This window comes from Tigriopus californicus, chromosome 6, assembly GCF_007210705.1.
Source record: "Tigriopus californicus strain San Diego chromosome 6, Tcal_SD_v2.1, whole genome shotgun sequence".
NCBI classification, from domain to species: Eukaryota; Metazoa; Arthropoda; class Copepoda; order Harpacticoida; family Harpacticidae; genus Tigriopus; species Tigriopus californicus.
The window spans coordinates 3,480,439-3,498,837 of NC_081445.1; the positions used below are offsets into that span (position 1 = coordinate 3,480,439).

At 41.8% G+C, this 18,399-nt stretch overlaps 3 protein-coding genes across 4 annotated transcripts in view; 1 reads left to right on the forward strand and 2 right to left on the reverse strand.

Annotated features, from left to right (window-relative positions):
• Positions 1-2,182: 2,182 nt before the first annotated feature.
• LOC131881771 (outer dynein arm-docking complex subunit 4-like) lies at positions 2,183-12,064 on the forward strand. Of its 2 annotated transcripts, none has more exons than XM_059228728.1 (5): positions 2,183-2,361; positions 2,778-2,945; positions 3,723-4,004; positions 4,135-4,362; positions 11,867-12,064. In XM_059228728.1, the coding sequence occupies exons 1-5, from the start codon at positions 2,356-2,358 to the stop codon at positions 12,062-12,064; spliced, it is 882 nt and encodes a 293-aa protein (XP_059084711.1). In that variant the 5' UTR covers positions 2,183-2,355. The 2 variants fall into 2 exon arrangements, with proteins under 2 accessions (XP_059084711.1, XP_059084710.1); XM_059228727.1 differs by lacking the exon at positions 2,183-2,361 and adding an exon at positions 2,570-2,708.
• On the reverse strand, positions 11,689-14,207 carry LOC131881761 (TWiK family of potassium channels protein 7-like). The gene is made up of 6 exons (XM_059228711.1): positions 13,805-14,207; positions 13,391-13,725; positions 13,013-13,300; positions 12,791-12,950; positions 12,454-12,730; positions 11,689-12,302 (listed from the first exon to the last, which is right to left on the reverse strand). The coding sequence occupies exons 1-6, from the start codon at positions 14,101-14,103 to the stop codon at positions 12,174-12,176; spliced, it is 1,488 nt and encodes a 495-aa protein (XP_059084694.1). The 5' UTR covers positions 14,104-14,207; the 3' UTR covers positions 11,689-12,173.
• A 373-nt stretch (positions 14,208-14,580) lies between these two features.
• The window catches only part of LOC131882398 (potassium channel subfamily K member 13-like), a 6,432-nt gene continuing 2,613 nt past the window's right edge, over positions 14,581-18,399 (reverse strand). The window contains exons 3-7 of the mRNA XM_059229528.1: positions 15,653-16,535; positions 15,416-15,575; positions 15,209-15,290; positions 14,929-15,126; positions 14,581-14,790 (exon numbers count right to left, since the gene is read on the reverse strand). Coding sequence (XP_059085511.1) covers positions 14,659-14,790; positions 14,929-15,126; positions 15,209-15,290; positions 15,416-15,575; positions 15,653-16,535 — 1,455 coding nt within the window. The 3' untranslated portion in view covers positions 14,581-14,658. The remainder of the gene's footprint in view (positions 14,791-14,928; positions 15,127-15,208; positions 15,291-15,415; positions 15,576-15,652; positions 16,536-18,399) is intronic.

Here is an 18,399-nt window from a genome sequence, read left to right on the forward strand (position 1 = left end):
CCCCCCCCCATGTCGGAATCAGAACATAAATCCAAGATAAAAATTCATTAATTTGTGAAATGCATCAATGGCAAATGTCTAATGTTTGAACAAATGAGAGCATATTGTTTATTGTTTAATGCTCGGGACGACTCTAGCACTCCCTGGGGTGCATAAAGAGTATTGTCTAAAATAAGTAAATATTTATATCACCATGAGTAGGTAGAAAAATGGACTAAAAATAACTGACAGTAATGTACGAGTAGAATAGAAATTGAAAATCAGAATTATATAGACTCGGCAACTAGTAGCATTGATGAATGAGGTAGGGTGATAAGTTGTAGGCACTAAGCTCATTTCGAGAGTCCCTCACACTAACACAGTGCCGGATTTCCTGGGGGAGTTCGTTCCATATTCTCAAGACCTGCACACAAAAAACAATCCCAGCGAATTGTGTTCCTTATGATTGGGAGATCTATTTGAGGGACACTTCTCACGAACGTGGAACGGGGCTTGGGCTGTGTTCGCAGCAAAGATAGGACGGGAGACGTAGCTTCTTCGAGTGTCACTAGGCCCGTACGAATCTTAAAGAGAGTGAGAAGGTCACACTTAAGCCTACGTATAGCTACGCATGCTCAAGCAACGGGTGCACATAAATTGTGAATAATTTCAACAAGGTTTCACCCGTCGCGATTCAAAATGACGTGTCTCAGGATGCCACAAATCGGATTGCTTTCTACGCCACGAAGGGCGAGTGTTCGCTAAACTTCAGGGTGGGATCAAAGAGCATTCCAAGATCGCAATGTGTCTGGACCAACGGAATCACTTTCGAATTTAACATGAAGATGGCTGGGACCCGTTCTTTCCCAAATCCCATCAACGAACTGTTCACCACGTTGAGCTCCATCTTATTTCGCTCTGTCCATTCCAATATATGATTCAAGTACCTGTGGAAACAAGAGCGATCCTCAAACGAGTTCACCCTCCGAAAGAGCTTTGTATCATCGGCGAACTTTAAAATTTTTTGACGACAGATTTTGCCCCAGAAAGAGAACTGGCCCCAAAAACACTTCCTTGNCCCCAAAATTGATCATCCATCCATGCAAAATTGGCGCTTTATTCACGGCCTTTTGTGTTTCTGATGGCATGATGACCTAAGTGGTACAATACAACATTTTGTTTCTCTAATCAAATTTACTACCATTGTCGTAGAATGTTATATGAATAACCAATCTTTTGATTAAGTTTGACTTTCATTTCAACCATTTAGGTTTGAAAAGTGATATTTACGTGGCAAGAGACCGATTTGTCAGATTCTGAATAGCAACTTGCTTTAACAAGGGATTGTGGTAAGGAGGTCTCTTTCCAAAAAAAAAAACAACCTTCATACTTCAACCTAAAGTAAAAGGCTTCCAAAGTCATTTTGGTATGGTCTTATTTGAGTACAATGGTATTGGCATTTTGACCATGACTTACTGAACAATCGGGATGTGAAAAATAGCGAATGTAGGAGAAAGATCTATTTTCAATTCCATTTTTGCTCTCAAAAGCGACTTATAAATAGAATTAATCCAAAACTTTTCGCCTCTCTTTTCAGAAATAAGATCGACAATGACCACGTGGCATAAAATATTCAGGCTCCTGGATAAGAATACCGGAACACCCGTAAGCTTATGAAATGTGGAAATTGGAATAGAAAACATTTGAACTCGTATGCTTCAATGATAAAAGTGTTTTGTACATGCTTCAACTATGGCCTTTGTAGGGAAAGGCCATCCATTGGGACTAAAATTAGCCCATACTTTTATGACAAGGGGGGAAGTAGTCCCCTGAGTGCGTCTCTTTTAGACGAGGGATTAATCAAGAAAATTACCCCTTGGTTGGTCATGTATTGTGAATAGGCCTTCTGCGCCTTCCCTTGGTCCAAGTACAAACATGCTCGTATCTGTCTCAGTTAGCAAAAAGTTCGAGAGGCTTTGGAACATATAATCTGGCTAGTTCCATGGACTTGAGACATGCAAAACATGCGATGGGATTATTTCCATTATACGTCTCAAATCTTGGTCAAATACGACCATTAGCAAAATAGACCCCCAATCTTTGGCCGAGCGCAGCGCTACTAATGTTGATATTAGAAAAGAGCGGGAGATTCAAACACATTGCCCCTAATGAATCGCGTCAGGCCAAGATTTGACTGACTGACTCGGGCCAAGACGAAAATTTGGACCCTCGTGAGGAAGAGCGGAAGGAAATGAAGGGAAGAAAGTCTAATGCGGCAAAATGAATGTGTCCACCCTCATTCCTTTGCTCAGTCCCACAATTGTGTGGAACCATAAGACATGTGGTGAGATTTGAGTGACAATTCTAGTCCGCGTTATGAAAGTAAGTTCATCACTGTAAAAAAAGTGTTCAATTACGATTCCATTCAGTTTTGACCTTGACGTGAGAGGTCGCGATTTCCTACCACATCCCGGGGTATCTTGCTTGACACATCAGATGTACTTTTACCTACTACCTGCACAGGATGTTCCCGCTTTATGCTAGTGCGTGTCTTGAAACGTCCCAAAAGATCTCGTCCGCCCCCTTTTTTCACTATTCTTAAACAACATGGCACTCATTGGCAGCCCCTTTGGCGACCTCGGGCACCAAGTGGTTTGCATTCATTGTCTTTTGCATGTGAATTCAGTTGGTTTTCAACCATGGAGTTGGACTTGGAAGCGGAACCCGTGGTAGAATAATAGTTGCTATCTCCAAGAGGGTTTCAGATGGGTCTTGATTATTGAATGTCGTTTCAACAGGTTCACAAGCGGAGGCAAACCCCTGCGGTGGACCATGAACTATTGCGAGAACGTGCCAAAGATCACATTCGTCGAAGGGAGTGGGAACATGCCATTCGATGCCTCAACTTCACTCTGGAGGAACCCGACGACATCCCAATGGGAGAGGAGTTCATACCAAATAAGCAGGTGAGGAATCAGAAGGGAAAATACCATTTCTTTTTGCCTCGACTTTCTTTCTATCAATCTATCCATCGTCGATACTGCATAGCTATTTAACGAAGCAACATCAAGCCCCTTAAGGCACGCTAAAGGTGTCATTTTTTTGAAAATATGCTTTACAATTATCACACGCACACTTAATTACGCGTTCGCTTGAAATTCCGGAGACAATGCATACTTCTTACAGATTTGGGCTTGTCTTGAAGAGCTTGTTGAAACTGTTTTAAAACTGCTTATTTGAGGCTTCATTGATTCTATAAGTGTACTTCTGATGCGTCATAAATGATTTTTCGAGGTTTTACAAAGTTTTGAGCTATTTTGAGTTTATGCAAGAAAAAAAGGCATTCTTGCCCAAGAAAAATGCCAAAATATGTTGGGGCATTTCTTTGGAAACTTGACATGGCTTTTTGACCCCCGTTGTATCCATAGCCTTAAGTTGTTCAGAATGTTCATCAAGCATTTTAATATACGTACCATTGAGACTAATCTTTTGGTCTTTTGGCTCTTTTTGACTTCCAAATTCATTGATATTGCATCAAAAGGGAAATATAAACACAGTTCTTTAATATGACAATGGATCAAAATGTATTGTGTGCCAAGTCCCCGTATGTTTGTCCTTGTTAGCACAGCGCCTTCTATTTTATACGATTTTTTAAGAACACGATCAAGTTGTATCATGAATTCGAACAGTGACTGCAAACTCAGACAATGAAAGCCCTCCATCCAATCGGTTTGTCTTTTTAGTCCTTGCTGATCCGAGGACGGGTCATGCTGATCTTATGTCGTAACAAAGATGCCTTAAACGACGCAATGCTGGCCTTCAAAGGCCTTCGAACTTCGGACCCGTTGTACTGCAAGTGCCTCTCTCTGCAAGCGGACTGCTTGTATCAAATGGGTCGCTTTGAGCACGCACTCATGCATTACCACCGAGGAAACCGACTCAAGGCCGATTCTGAAGAATTCCGCCTTGGCATTCAAAAAGCCACCGAATCTATCAATAATGCACTGAAATGCGTGAAAATAAAGGTGAGTCCGTCCGTCGTCCCGTCCAATCCCGTCGTTCCGTCCCAATGTTGGACAATGTACCTTACTTCCTGGCCTCGTTCATCCGTACTATATGCCATTGAATTCAACCATAATTTGTTCTAATACGTAGATGAAGGTGGATGTAACCATCGAAGACACGTCAAAATTAGCTGACCAGCAAACGGTGAGCGCCACTAGTTTTGTTTTCCCGCGTGACTCGGTGAGTTCCAGTCAAACGAATCGGCTCCAGGGTTCCCAATCACGGAATTCGTCAATCACGCCACCCTGGAGCAAGGAGGAGCCAAATTTCTGCTCTCCGTCGGCCAGACCGTTCCAAAAAGACATTGTTGAACTACAGGTCAGCTAGTTCAGTTCTAATTGAAAGAAAAGTACCTAACATCTTGCACAGGGTCTTAGTTGACTGATAAAACCATGGATGGATCGAGAGTTTCACAATATTTTGAAACGGCGACGTAAGTTACAAGACTAGTTTGCTTATGATGGAACAGTCGCCCTTCCATTCTTAGAACATGAGGAAATTTTGCCATAAAGCCCAGCCTATGTATAGCTCAAACTGTTGTAAATATCATTCAGTCAAACCCACCTCTTACCAAGATTTTATAATCAACCTGAGCCATTCTTCTCTAGTTCTAGCAAGAGAGGGGGCTTTTCGCCTATTTTTTTGTTTTAATTTGTCATCATTGAGGGGGTGTCAGAAAAATAGTTTGCGATTTGGTCAAAATAGTTGCTTCAGGTTATAAAAATTACCCATACGAAGAAAGTTAAAATACGATATGAAAAGGTGAAAGAGAAGTTTTTTATTTGTTTGGTTATTCCTGTATTATTGTGTTTCTGAAGGCAAAAATTACTTGATTATTTCGTATGATTGCTGGTTGGGCTCAGAAATATAGTGTTGCCTTTACATCAACGAAAAGTTAAATTTTAGTGCAGGCACATATCTATAACTTCTAAACTTCTAAGTGAAAATCATATTTTGAAGCATCCTGAAATCCTGGTCGAGGACAGAGTAGTTGAGTGAGTTCTGAAATGAAAACCGTCCTTGTGTGAGAATCTAAGGCAATTGGATATAACGACATACGTTATAGTTCATAGAAAGAAGTAAAATGCACCTTAAGCTACCGTTCAATGCCTATCAATGCCTGCATTCATAAGCTGGATTCTTCGTTGATCAGGTNCGACTTTTTGTTGTCTATGCCACAACCACTGTCGTATCCATGAAACGACGGAGGCCGGAATGTTCACAAGCTCGAGTTTTCTTATCAATATGGCGTGGTCCACATTGCCAAATGCCTTTGCAAGGTCCAAGTAAATAGTGTTGACTGACTCTCCATCCTCAAAGGCGCCGGTTAGGAACTCTTTACATTGTATTAAATTGGTTGAGCATGACTTTCCCTTTCTGAAACCGTGTTGATCATCCGAAATGATTGCATTTTCTTCCACATGTAGTTTCCGGTCCCTCATAATACCTTCGAAAATTTTGCATGAAACACTGGTCAACGAGATTGGGCGATAATTTCCTGCCATTTTCTTGTCTCCGCCCTTGTGGAGCTGACACACATTAGCTCTCCTCCCCATCTGGGCAACCACACCCTGATGCAAGGATTGGTTGAATGCCATCGCGAGGGTGATAGCAACACTCTTTACAAATCTTTTCAGAACCACGCTCGGAATACCATCCGGACACTTCGCTCCAGAGTTCTCAAGGGCTTAGATCCTTTTCAGATTATGTTGGTTTAACCATTCCTAGATCACACTGAATGGAATTGAACGCCAAATTCGTTCGAAATGATGCCAGATTTGTAATTTTAAACAAGCCACTTTTCAAGAAACCGGCTCTTTAAACGGAAATAATTTCGGAAATTGATGACATCAACTTGAAACTTTTATTGAATCACAATCGATTGAGTTCGTTATAATGTCTGTTTAAATTCTCCCTCCACAAAATGCTCGAAATCGGGGTATTGCATTACGTGTTTTTTTAAAGTTTTCTCCACTTCATTACATTGGGAAGAGCTGTATTGGTCAACCTAGATCGATCACGGTCGGAGTTCAACGAGAACAAGACACGAGACTTATTGAAACTTCAAGATAACTAAGAATTAGCAAGACTGCCGTTGTTGGGAGTAGGTCTTAGACTGTTGTAAATTCAGTAGGACCATAGTATTGATTTATGTACAGAGAATGAGCCAACGTTGCCTGTTCCATGTATGTCGCAAACTGTTGGGACAACGAGACCGTCTTTTGGATTAGGGTGTGATTCTCTCATGACGATGCTTTAGGTCACATACATTGTAATTAAATCCTACTTAAGCAAATTGAACTAGGGTACATGTTTCTTTCAAATCATAAGCAAGGAAACTTCGCTTTCTCCTTTTATAGTGCAGCATGATAGAAAACAAACATATTCAAATGAATATTCGCTCGCCTTTTCCAACAATGTTACATTCAATTTTTTTAAACCCTGTTAATAGCAACATTGCAAAGTGGGATATTCCCAGCTCAGGTGCCTACCTAATAACTAAGGTTCTCAAAATTATGCCATTTGAAGAAACTTGCATGTTCATCCGGTCCATGTTCACAATGTACTTTTTTAAATCAGTTCAAGTCCATGCCATTCCTTGAAAGTACTCAGTGGGTTGCTGTTTGCGTGGTTTTGTTTGATGAAATATGCTCAATCAATATTTCTAGTGTGTTTTAGGATTACCTTTGTGTCTTAGGAAAAGGTGCAGACTTGCGTCAGGGGTGCCAATTTCTTATCATAACTTAGAAAATACAAATTTTCTGACCTCACAAAATTAGTCAAAAGAAGCTTAAAATAGGTGAAAACGGGCCCAGTGTGCAAAAGATGCAAGAAAAGATCCAGGATGTAATAAGATAAGAATAAAGATCAAGGTAGTAAATAAATCTTAGTTGCATAAGTTTGAGAGTGTTACTAAAAACACTGTAAGTTCCCTGCTAGCAACAAGATGATGAAATGAATTATCTTAAAATTGGCATAACGAAAGTATGACCAAATCTGAAGCATAAATCATTTTTGACGTACCCTAGAGATCATTGGTGGGCATCGTTGATGCAAACGTGAACTTTACTGCTTGTTAATCCATTATTTGAAACTTAACTTTCATAATCGTTAATTTGCTACTTTTGATCAAAATGTAAAACTCTGTTAAAAGAAGCAGCTACTTCTTCAAGCATGTTTAGGGGCAATCTCTGACACAAGAGGAGTCACAAGAAAATATTTACGTCTCAATCTACCGTATTAGCATATGGCAGTGTCTTCTATCTAGAAATACATAAGCATGAGATACTGATGCTTGCATGTGTCAACTAAAAAGAATATTTCTCTTATTTTGAAGGAGAACAGATCTTATTTGGCCGCATTTTGAGATAATACAAAGATGCTATTTTTTCTGAAAGGATCAAATGTGTTCCTTTGCCAAATATCCGAATGAAAAAAAATCATCCTTGTACAACGCAGCCTTGGCAGTGGGAGAGATTTGGATTCAGTTTAAATGTCACCATGAACATCATTACCCTCACTATCAGCCATCGTCGTTCAACATCATGGGAGCTTTAGCCAATCTAGCGATCTTGTCGTTGACACTGGTCTCCAGGGTTGCCTCTCGGTCAGTTTCACGATCACAACTTGATTGATATTCTCCCCGATTGGAAATCAATCCGGCGAATTATTTTCTATATCTTTCAGAGACCTCGCTGCCAAATCCTTTGTGCAGCTTTCTTCCAATCCCAAATCGGGTCCCATTCCATATTGTGAAAATGGCCAATGGATCAGTTGCGAGCAAGTCACCGTTGACTTAACAGGATTAAGAAGTAACCAACCCTTGATTCTGCCCAACGGAGACAAGGTCAGCTTTGTTGATTCCTCACCAGGTAATCAAGGATGATATAATCATATATCTTTCCAAGATGAGATGATTGTCAAAACCTCCGGTACTCAATCTCTTGGCAGGACCCGATTCGGGATCAACCACGTCGGTTTATCAATCTGAAGACCTGCTGAACTCCATGACCGTCACTTTCTTCACCTCGGGCTCCAATGAAGTCAATGCCATCATTCATGAGGATGACCAAGTATTCAACTTGGCGCCTTGCGACCAAACTGGCGGCAATTGTCACGTTTTAGCCAAAGGGAACGCGAACGTGGAGGATCTCAAGGAGGGAATTCCCTCGGAGCGACACGCTATGTCATATTGCAACATCTTAAATGAGTCACACTATCATAGGGCCCTCCATTCCCGCGGTGGTATGCACATCTTTATCAAGACTTTAACCGGCAAAACCATCACCCTCAAAGTGGAGCCCTCTGATTCCATCGCAAAAGTGAAGTGCCAGATTCTATATAACGAAGAGATTCCCCCCGGAGCGACACGCTATGTCATATTGCAACATCTTAAATGAGTCACCCAATCATTGGGCCCTCCATGCCCGCGGTGGTATACACATCTTTATCAAAACTTTAACCGGCAAAACCATCACCCTCAAAGTGGAGCCCTCTGATTCCATCGCAAAAGTGAAGTGCCAGATTCTATATAACGAAGAGATTCCCCCAAATCAACAAAGTCTGGTCTTCGCTGGAAGGGAACTCGACGATCAGGGAACTTTGTCCTATTACAATATCCAGGACGGGGCTACTCTTTATTTGAAATTGCAGCTTCGAGGAGGAAGATAGATGCAGCAATTAAAGCCTAATTGGAATTTTAAACTGCTATTAGGACCACATTGAACATCATGACATATATTTACTTTACGGTATGTGATTATCCTGAGTTCAAAACAATTCAATGGTTGATTCTTAAAGGGAATGACAATATCAATTCTAAATGAATGCCAACGATGCCAATGTTGTTGTTTTTGTTGTTTATTAAGGGACTCGCAGGGTTGAGAGGGAACAAAGCCAAATTAAAAGAATGGTAAAATTAAGACGAGGCCTTAATCCTAAGTCTTTCCGTAAACCGAAAGGTTTGTTTGCGTGAGAAGACATGAATCCAGTGATCACAAACTTCATGTTTGTCCTTGGTGCGGGCACAGCATCCTCCCCATCATCTCATGGTGCAGGGTCATCACTCTTCTGGAGCTCGCCATTTTCAATGTCCACTCTTTGTCTGGCTGGGCTATTCCGTTGGCAAGAAAAGCATTCAATGGTAACGCAATTGGTTGAGTATGAGGCCGTGATGGCTCCCGTCAAAAATAAGTCCATCACTTTACTGATTTGGGAAAAGTTTGAGCTGGAATCCTATTCTCTGTCAAATAATTGTTCCACGTATTGGGGAGCGCAAATAATGGATCACGTTGGTACCAAGTTAATCGAACAAGTGGCAAATTGTATCGAATCAAACCTCCCCTAGTTGCTTTGTAAGAAAATGAGTTCATGATTGCAGGTGCAGCGTCTCGCAAGCAATTGAACATGAATTGTAGCCTATTGACTTTGATTATATTCTTCACTTTTAATATCTTCAAATTTCTAAACACATGACTTGAGTGAGACAGCGATTTAGCACGAACCATCCTCCTTATCACACGTTTCTGAAGAATGACTAGCCTTTTAATAGCTGTACTTTTACGCAAAAATCCAATGCCGTATTCTAGGCGGCTTTGATCAATGAATTATGAAGTGTGCATCTCAGTTTACTTGGAATTGTTTTTTTGGCCTTGAACTAAGTATTCATAATTTTTCTTACTGTGTTGTTGACTAGTAGCACGCGCTCCTTCCAGTTGATATGTTTGTAGGCCCAAGAACTTGACAGAGTTCTCATGAAACCTGGATCCAACTGGTTGGACGTCAATACCATTAACAATTCAAAATAAAATCATGTTCAACATTTCTACGACTAAATAACAAAAGTTTCGTCTTCTGAAGGAGCAATACAACTTATTCATATCTAACCAATTGACTAGTGAATTTACCGATTGACTAGCTTGGATNTTTTTTTTCCTTCGGTTTTAGAGAAAAATAGAGTGTAAAAGCTACAACTTGGAATGTATTGTACAGGATGGAAAGAAATTAAAAGCCACTTATGAAAATCCTGCCCCCGTCCTCCAACAACTGCTTGATGATATTGTCATCAAAAGCGACCATTGAAAAATCGAACACCATATCATAAATGATCCAATTTTAGTCTAATGACCTCTAGTTTGGCCTGTTGACAGAGCCAAGGTAGGCCCCAATTTCTCTCCACCCGCACTGTACTTTTCCAAAATCTCGCTTAAACATGACAACAACCCTCAATTTGCCGAGAATCCCCGGGTTTTGGTTATTTTATGGTTTAGATTCGTGAAAAGTTTTTTTGCCAAAATAATTTAAAACCTAATATAACCTAAAAGAAATATTTTTCCGACCCCTACTCATCACATTACTTTTACTTTCTGAGGGGATTGCTAAAAGCTAATTTCAACCAACATTACTTGATGCAAAAATTCTTGCTGTTTTGGCTGACTGCATCACCTCACTCTATAGGGCATGTCAAGAGAAGGAAATTCAGGGAAAAATGTGGTCTGGCACCCTGATTTTGGGCATTTTAGAGAGGGAGAACCCCTACATCATAGTCAACTCGCACCATCCGCCCACTGAATTTTCAATAATCGAGTGGTTTTGAGAGAGGTGTGTCACAAAACCCAACAAAATGGACATGTTTGATGTAATTCGGTGAACGCACTATCAAATTGGCTCAATACCACAATGCTATTTGCTTAAACAAGCAGGTAAAATGAAATAAATGTCAAATTTCAATGCATGTACAGTGCGGTTCGGCTGGGCATGTTGACTTTGATTTTACTCCACGGAATAATGTTAGTTGTTCACTTGACAAGCCCTATAACTTTGTAGGATTCCCGTTTCACGTTTCAACAATGACCACAGATATATCAATTTCAGTTCCAGGAACAAGTCAAAGGAGACATTACATGGGTTGAGGTAGGGCTCTCTAGTAGAAGAGTACAAGCATGAAAAGCGACCTCTGAAGGGCGCAGCCTCCAAGATCCAAGAAGTCAAAATTTATAACAATGGAAAATAATCGGAAACAGTTTTAGGTGACAATGCGTGCTGTAATCCTCCTGACGACTTTTTTTTTCAAAAGGAGAGGCAAGGTCATGTAGATTCTTGCTCCGGGGGTTTTTTTCTTACTTTTTCGTTTGAATTTGGAGTATTTCAAGAAGTATTTTTAGATATCGAGGGAAAGTCCAAGTAAATCACCCAACTTCAAAAATGAATTTCAAGTGAGGCCGTTTTGGATTGGTCATGATTGGCCTGATTGGTCAAGTAACTGTAGATACCTAGCACTGACTTTTTGAGAAAATTGCCCAAATCATGGTTTACGTGTATTTGATGATATTGACTGTGCTAGTTACTTTTATGTTATGTCAACGCCAAGCTGAAGTCTTCACGGGTAACCCTTTTCGTCCGACAACGAACCCGACATCCGTTTATTGACAACGCTGGTTGAAGTTGGGTGATTTACGTGGACTTTCCGTCGAAAAAGTCGTCGACAGGATTAGAGCACGAATTGTCACCTAAAATTGGTTCCGATTAGCTTCCATTGTTATAAATTTTGGCTTCTTGGATCTTCGAGGCTGCGCCCGTCAGGGGTCGCTTTCATGCTCGTACTCTTCTACTAGAGAGCCCTAGGTTGAGGAATGATTAGAAGAGTTCGATCAAGTGGTTTTTATTGTCATCTCGTGCATGTGTATTACAGAAATAAAACACCTACGAGAACATGTCAGCTTTGTTCAAGGAATGAATGAACTGGATTAGCTCGCTCTTTAAATAACGATTTCGGCACTTCAATCCAAACCACATGAACACTGGACTCTTTCCTCTTTTTTAGAAAATAATCGGACAACTCAAGAAAGGTGGGCGTGGCAAGATGGGCCAGAAAGTGGAGAATCTGACCTCAGAGGCGTTGTCTTACGTGAAGGTGAGGAATTCGTTATGGGTGAAACAGGACGCCAAACGCGAGAGCAAGAACGAAGAGAGCCTGGAATTTGATCGAGACCATCTTCCATACCTCTTGGAGGAGTATTAAGACTCCTTTGGAGGTCCTTAGCCACCTTCAGTTACATGTGTGCATTTGCCAAGAACGTCAGGATGGATATGATCCTTCCCAGTGCAGATCTGTAAATATCGAAGATGGCCTAGTACTTCCGAACGCCGCATTTTTCCAACATGGAAGCCACCCAGGCTGAGAGAATCATGTATCCAGCAATGTGAATAAAGTTCCCATAGATTAGTAGGTTGAACCAGTTTGATCGATACGATATTTTCTGAAATAAATCAAGATCCGAAATCAGTTAAACAAACCGCTGGGAAGTGTTTTCGGTGACAAATGAAAAATCGTGATTATCAATCGTCGATATATTCATTATTACTTCCTTTGACATTTAGACTTTTTGTTTTGGTCTCGAGGCAACTCACGAAAATGTCAATATCCCCAAAGCCGATAGCACTGTACGTGATGAAGGCGGCGTAGAACGAGTCAAAATAGGTGATGTCTTCCATATAGGAGATGAAAATGGCCACCGAGCACAAGAAGGTGAGCAGGATCACGCCAATCACGGACGGATGAAATCGCTTGTCATCGTGATACTGTTGATTCAGCTTCAGCTTCATCTCCAGGATTTTCATCCGGGTGGCCGTGCTCCTTCGCCGATCAAAACGATCCCCATTTTCATCGTGGTCGTCCGGAGAAGGACTGAAGGAGGATATTAATGATAGATGTTTGCCATGGATAATTGCCATTGGAATCACTCACCAAATGCAGATCAACAGCCAAAATATGGCCTTCATTACGAGGAGTCGAAAGACGCCTCCAAGTTTGACAATGTACCACATGAAAATCGGAATTCCGACCAAAGCGTATCCAAGGGTAAACAGCTTGCCCCAAAAAGTCACGGGGACAATATCTCCGTACCCTAAGCACACAATGATAAAGAAAGGAAAAAGAACAAGTCGGAACAAAATTAAAGCTAATCACCTGTTGTGGTTTGAACGGATGTTATGAAGGCTTGAGCCGAGAGCATATCCCAACGAATCTCATCGGGGGTGTGGCGAACCTTGGGCGCAGCCTTGCTGAACTTCTCCAACAGCTCCACCGCTTGGAACGAGTTGTAGTCGGGGGTGCCAACGTTGTTGATCATGTCCGTGATGTTCTTGAAAAGAATCTTCACCTGCTCTTGACTCTCCTTGCGCACCGCCAATCGATTAACCTGGGCTGGCAATTCGATTTCCATGATCAGGGCTGCACATATCATGGACAAGATGCCTGGGGATTGTAAGATAATAAATGTGGATCAATGTTTTACCCGTACTATATCAACATGGAGACTTGGAACACAAAAAAGGCAGCACCTACCATTGAACGTCATGACGGCAATGAGCCGCAGGACCGGTTTGTTATTCAAGAGGGTGAAAGGCCAGAAGCAGCAATAATCCTCGTCCTCATCGTCGTCCTGTTCTCTTTTGGATTCATGACCGAAGATGTCCTCCCTGATGGACTCGGCCTCTCCGGATTTGTAACTGATGGGCGAGTGACACGCCTTCGGGAAAGCATGGGTCGAGGGTTTATTCTGAACATCTTCCACCACCACTTCGTCCTCATCCGCACTCACTTGACCGCCGGCATCTAACGAGATCACGGCCAGTGTGGTGTGATACACCCTTTTCGGGGTCGATTTTCCCGCCAAACTTCTATACAAAAAAAGTAGAGCGGCGGAGAGTATTTTGCTTTGTTGTGAATTCCACAGACACTAATTGATGCCTTCCCTACCTTGGCCGTGGAGATCGATTGTCTTGACGATTGGACCCCTCCGAGAAGCTTGCCCGATCACTGGCATTGGACACCGTCTCACTAAATTCTTCCTCTTCTGTGTCTTCGTCCCTGTCGTTGTTGGGCATGGGCATGACGGGGCTGATCCGACTGCTGACTGGGGAGCGCCTCCACATCTCCACCCGGGTGAGTGATCCGGGCAGGGTTTGGACTCTCAAGAAGTGATCGGATCGCTCAAGATCGACCTCTAAGGTATCGAACCCTTTGGGCTTGGATTTGTTGGGATGATGCTTGTCCATTCTGCCATACTGGTTTACTTGCAATGAAAGCCCCCTAGGTATGGTCAAGTTCAAGGCTCCTAGATGATTTCAAGCACACTTTTGAACTCGAACCGTCACGATCGTCTGAGAGAACCAATGAGATGAATACCGGCCTACCTGTTTCATGACGAAGGCCTCCCAATTTTCCAGAAATGTCATGAGAAAGGAGGCCTAGCAAGGGCGTTCATGGAACTCGTTAAATGCCTTGGTGAGGCTCACGGACAGTCTGAATAATTTACAGACTAGAATTTCTGACTCCTTGTCAGAGGGAATGAATATTCTTTGTCGACAGTGCTAGTATAAGGCAAGACCAAAGCCTCTCTAACCGCACACACATTATGGTGGCATGAGGGTTTATGTCCCTAATTTAAAGAGTCTATTTTCATCCCGCCAACTAGGACCAACCAAACGCACCTAACACGCTAGAATAATTGCCTCAACGACGACTCGTTTGATTGTCTACTATTTTTATTCGAGAGTCTTTCACATAATATTCAGTCAGACATGCAGAAAACTGCGCCAACCATTCCCGGATTAACGATGTCTTCTGATTCCACATTTGTCCAAGATCGAAGAAACCCACGCAGAAAGGATGACGTACCCTGCGATGTGGACGCAATTCCCGTAAATCATTAAATTGAACCAGTTCGAGCGGTAGGAGATGCGCTGGAATGACAGAGACTTGTTCAATCAAGACACAAGAGATGAACAAAAGGTCTTCCTGTGACAAGGACAAAACTAAAAAAAGGCTGTTTTGATAGCCAAGTCAATTGATTATTTATTTTGCAGGAAAATTGAACTTACGTAGATATCGATATCCCCGAATCCGATGGTACTGTATGTTATAAAACAGGCATAGACGGAGTTGAAGTAAGTGATATCTTCCATATAGGATATAAAGGCTGCCACGGAGGCCATGAATACTAGGAGAATGACTCCAATGATGCTCGGATGAAATCTCTTATCATCTTGCAAATCCTCTGTGATCGAATGGGGCTCGAGCTAAGACGAATAGAATACAGGAGACAATGGTAGTTAATTGACTTTTAGTTGGTCTGAGAGGGTTTGTGTGAGCTTCACTTACCTCGACCGGCCCAGATACGGTCACAAATACATTCTTCAATTGCTGTCGCATGCGGTTTCGCCCAGGGGAACTGCAATTGAATCTGAAACAAAACAAAAACCACGACTCGAGATGACTTATTGTTGGATGTCCACTCGGACGCTGAGAATGACGTGTTAGTCAATTATGGAATTACACGCTACGGTCGTCATTCTGGGCCTTGCTTACCTCACAGAATCTGCCATCTGATAAATCAGTCTCATGACCACGACCCGGAATAAAGCGCCCAACTTGACTACATACCAAATGAAGACGGGAATTCCATATAAAGCGTACACAAGAGTGAACAGCTTGCCTTCCAGGGTCACGGGAACGATATCCCCGTAGCCTTCAACAAATGATTTAGGAAAAAAAAAATCAAATGTTTAATTCGGTTTAGCAAAGATGGACGTGTGTTCATCGTACCTGTCGTTGACGAAACGGAGTTGACAAAGGCTGCTCCGGCGAGCATATCCCACGGAATCTCGTCTTCAATGTCGGTAAATTCATTGAGGGCATCCGAGTATTTGACCAAGGTCTCAATGGCTCGTTCTCGTGGGAAATTGATACCTTGCAGCATGTAAGTCAGGTTCCGATGGAGCCGTTCCACCTCCATTTGCAGGTCATCCTTGGCTGCAAAGCGGCTCAATTGTTCCGGTCTCTCCAGCTCGACGAAAATTGCCGCACAGATCATGGACACAATGCCATTGAAGCAAATCACCAGGAACAACCGCAAAATGGGACGGTTCCTGAGAAACCACGGCCAACAGCAGCACTCGTCCAATGGCTGACTGGATTGGTGATCAAGCGACTGAAGATCCCCATGGAACGATTCCCGAACCCCCTTGGGTCTGAGTCGATTGCGATCCGTTGCCACTTGAGAGTATGGCGGTGGGGGAGCCCCGATGTCATCACTCAATTTGCGTTTGGAAGATATTCGACTTGTCTCCTCATCCACCGTAAGCAAGGCCAGCGTGGATTGCCGTTGTAATCTGGGCGGGATCGACCGAAACTCCGATTTGGAGGAGGAGTGGCCTCCACTTCCACCAAAGAGACCCTTAGTTATTGGAAGCTCGACACTGATTCGTGGAGATGTCTCCTCATCCACCGTAAGCAAGGCCAGCGTGGATTGCCGTTGTAATCTGGGCGGGATCGACCGAAACTCCGATTTGGAGGAGGAGGAGGAGGAGTGGCCTCCACTTCCACCAAAGAGACCCTTAGTTATTGGAAGCTCGACACTGATTCGTGGAGAGGACACCATATCAAACGAAGACGTGGAACGTCTGCGGAGCATCTCTACTCTCGGCACCTGGAATGAACAAAGTTCATTCTCAACTGAATGGGGTTCACTCTCAAATGAACACATCGGAATAATATATTTGGTTCGCTTTTTCCCGATAACGGTTTTTTTCCTCCCTCAAATTGTTTTGATGACTGTGGNTACTAAATCCGTACTTGAACATTTTAGTCAAAACAATTTCATAATTGACCGTGTCAAATGCCTTTTTAAGATCAATAAAAATACCTATTGAATATTTGAGGAGATTAATGTCCGAGATATTTTGAAAAAAGCTATGAATGGCACGAAGAGTAGAATGGTTAGGTCTAAAACCGAAGTGGACATGAGCAAGAAGGTCCTTTTCTACCTTTTCTAGAATCTTTGATAAGGAAGATAAGATACTAATAGGGCGATAGTTTGAAAAATTTGTCCTGTCTCCTCCCTTGATTACGGACACAACTTTTGCTGTTTTCCATTTTTTCGGTATGAATCCTGAGATCAGGGAAATATTAATCAAACGTCAAAAAGGGGTGGCGATTTCGTTCTTGATTTGTTTTGATATGTCATCAACGCCATAGCTATACTTATTGCGCAATTTATCAACTATATTAAGGACATCGAAGCGACTTACTACCTTAAAATAATATTTTGGTTGACTAGATATGTTGGGTATAAAATCTAAAAAAGTCGTATCATCATTATCACAAGAAAGATCGTCACCAAAGGTTATACCAATGGTTGTAAAATACTCATTGAACGAGGAAGTAATCGCTTGCTTTTCACTCAGAGAAACGTTATATACATTCAATTTTGACGGACCCTCATTATTCTTAATTTCATAACCTAGAAGAGCTCTTGTGCCTTTCCAAATTAGACTAGCATTTCCAGAGTTGTATTCATAATAGTTTTTACCAATAGGTAATTGTTGCCGCTTTTATCAGTTTATAATACATACCTGAATACGTTACATACCTTCTACGATTCTCCTGGGTTGGATTTTTGTTCAATTTAATATACAGCTTTTGCTTTTGGCTCCACTAAGTTAGAAGACCGCGTGACATCCAAGAATTCTGCCTACCCTCAACTAATTCCGTTCTCATCATTAAGTCATTGAATTTGATATAGTCTTAGACGTATCTTTCGAAAAGTCCACATAGATATAGTGATTTAGATTTGCATAAGGTTAGTAAACACTCAATATCTGCAATTGCATTTTGAATGTTAGCACCAGGTAGTAAGTAAACGGACATAACCAGATAGTCATCAGTTTCGATGCCAATTACTTCACAGTCATCTGTCATGAGCAGGGTGGGCAATTTTGAGAATTAGCGTGACTTTTGGACACCAAGTGGACAAAAGTGTCCAAAAGTGTCCAAAAGGGTCCAAAAGGGTCCAAAAGGGTCCAAAAGTGGACAAAAGTGGACAAAAGTGTCCAAAAGTGGCCACCCTGGTCATGAGCAGGGTGGGCAATTTTGAGAATTAGCGTGACTTTTGGACACCAAGTGGACAAAAGTGTCCAAAAGTGTTCAAAAGTGTCAAAAAGTGGACAAAAGGGTCCAAAAGGGTCCAAAAGTGGACAAAAGTGGACAAAAGTGTCTAAAAGTGTCCAAAAGTGGACAAAAGTGGACAAAAGGGTCCAAAAGGGTCCAAAAGTGGACAAAAGTCGACAAAAGTGAACAAAAGTGGGCAGAATGTGTCCAAAAATAAGTACAACTGTGCAAAAGGGGATTGACAAGCAAACACTTTTAAACCCTAAATCATGTTATTTCTTTACCAAATTCAGATGTGAACCAGCAAATAGAATCAGTAATCAATAAAATCTAAGCTTTCTTCAAACACATAAATATGAAGTAACAACTAGCCTTTTCACTAACGTTTTTAATTTCCAAGATAT